This window comes from Eimeria mitis, genomic scaffold (genome assembly GCF_000499745.2).
Source record: "Eimeria mitis Houghton genomic scaffold, Emh_scaff134, whole genome shotgun sequence".
Taxonomy (NCBI): Eukaryota; Apicomplexa; class Conoidasida; order Eucoccidiorida; family Eimeriidae; genus Eimeria; species Eimeria mitis.
Genome location: NW_013568835.1, coordinates 24,438 through 24,657, shown reverse-complemented (window position 1 = coordinate 24,657; position 220 = coordinate 24,438). Strand labels below are relative to the sequence as shown.

Below are 220 nucleotides of genomic sequence, written 5' to 3'. Positions count from 1 at the left end.
GCTGCTGCTGCTGCTGCTGCTGCTGCTGCTGCTGCTGCTGCTGCTGCTGCTGCTGCTGCTGCTCTTTCTGGCCGTTATAGCTGCTCCAGCCGCAGCTAACAAATATGTGGCCCGAGAGGGTCTTCTCTATGACCCCCCATTCTGCTTCACAAGGTTGCTGCTGCTGCTGCTGCTGCTGCTGCTGCTGCTGCTGCTGCTTTTTCTTCTTTTGTTTCGTTGC

The 220-nt window shown here is 57.3% G+C and overlaps 1 protein-coding gene across 1 annotated transcript in view; it reads right to left on the bottom strand.

The window, feature by feature from the left end:
* Positions 1-220, bottom strand: part of EMH_0094130 (uncharacterized protein) — a gene marked incomplete at both ends in the record, with an annotated part of 20,333 nt that overhangs the window by 5,956 nt on the left and 14,157 nt on the right. Inside the window, one exon of the mRNA XM_013494929.1 lies at positions 3-220. Coding sequence (XP_013350383.1) covers positions 3-220 — 218 coding nt within the window. The remainder of the gene's footprint in view (positions 1-2) is intronic.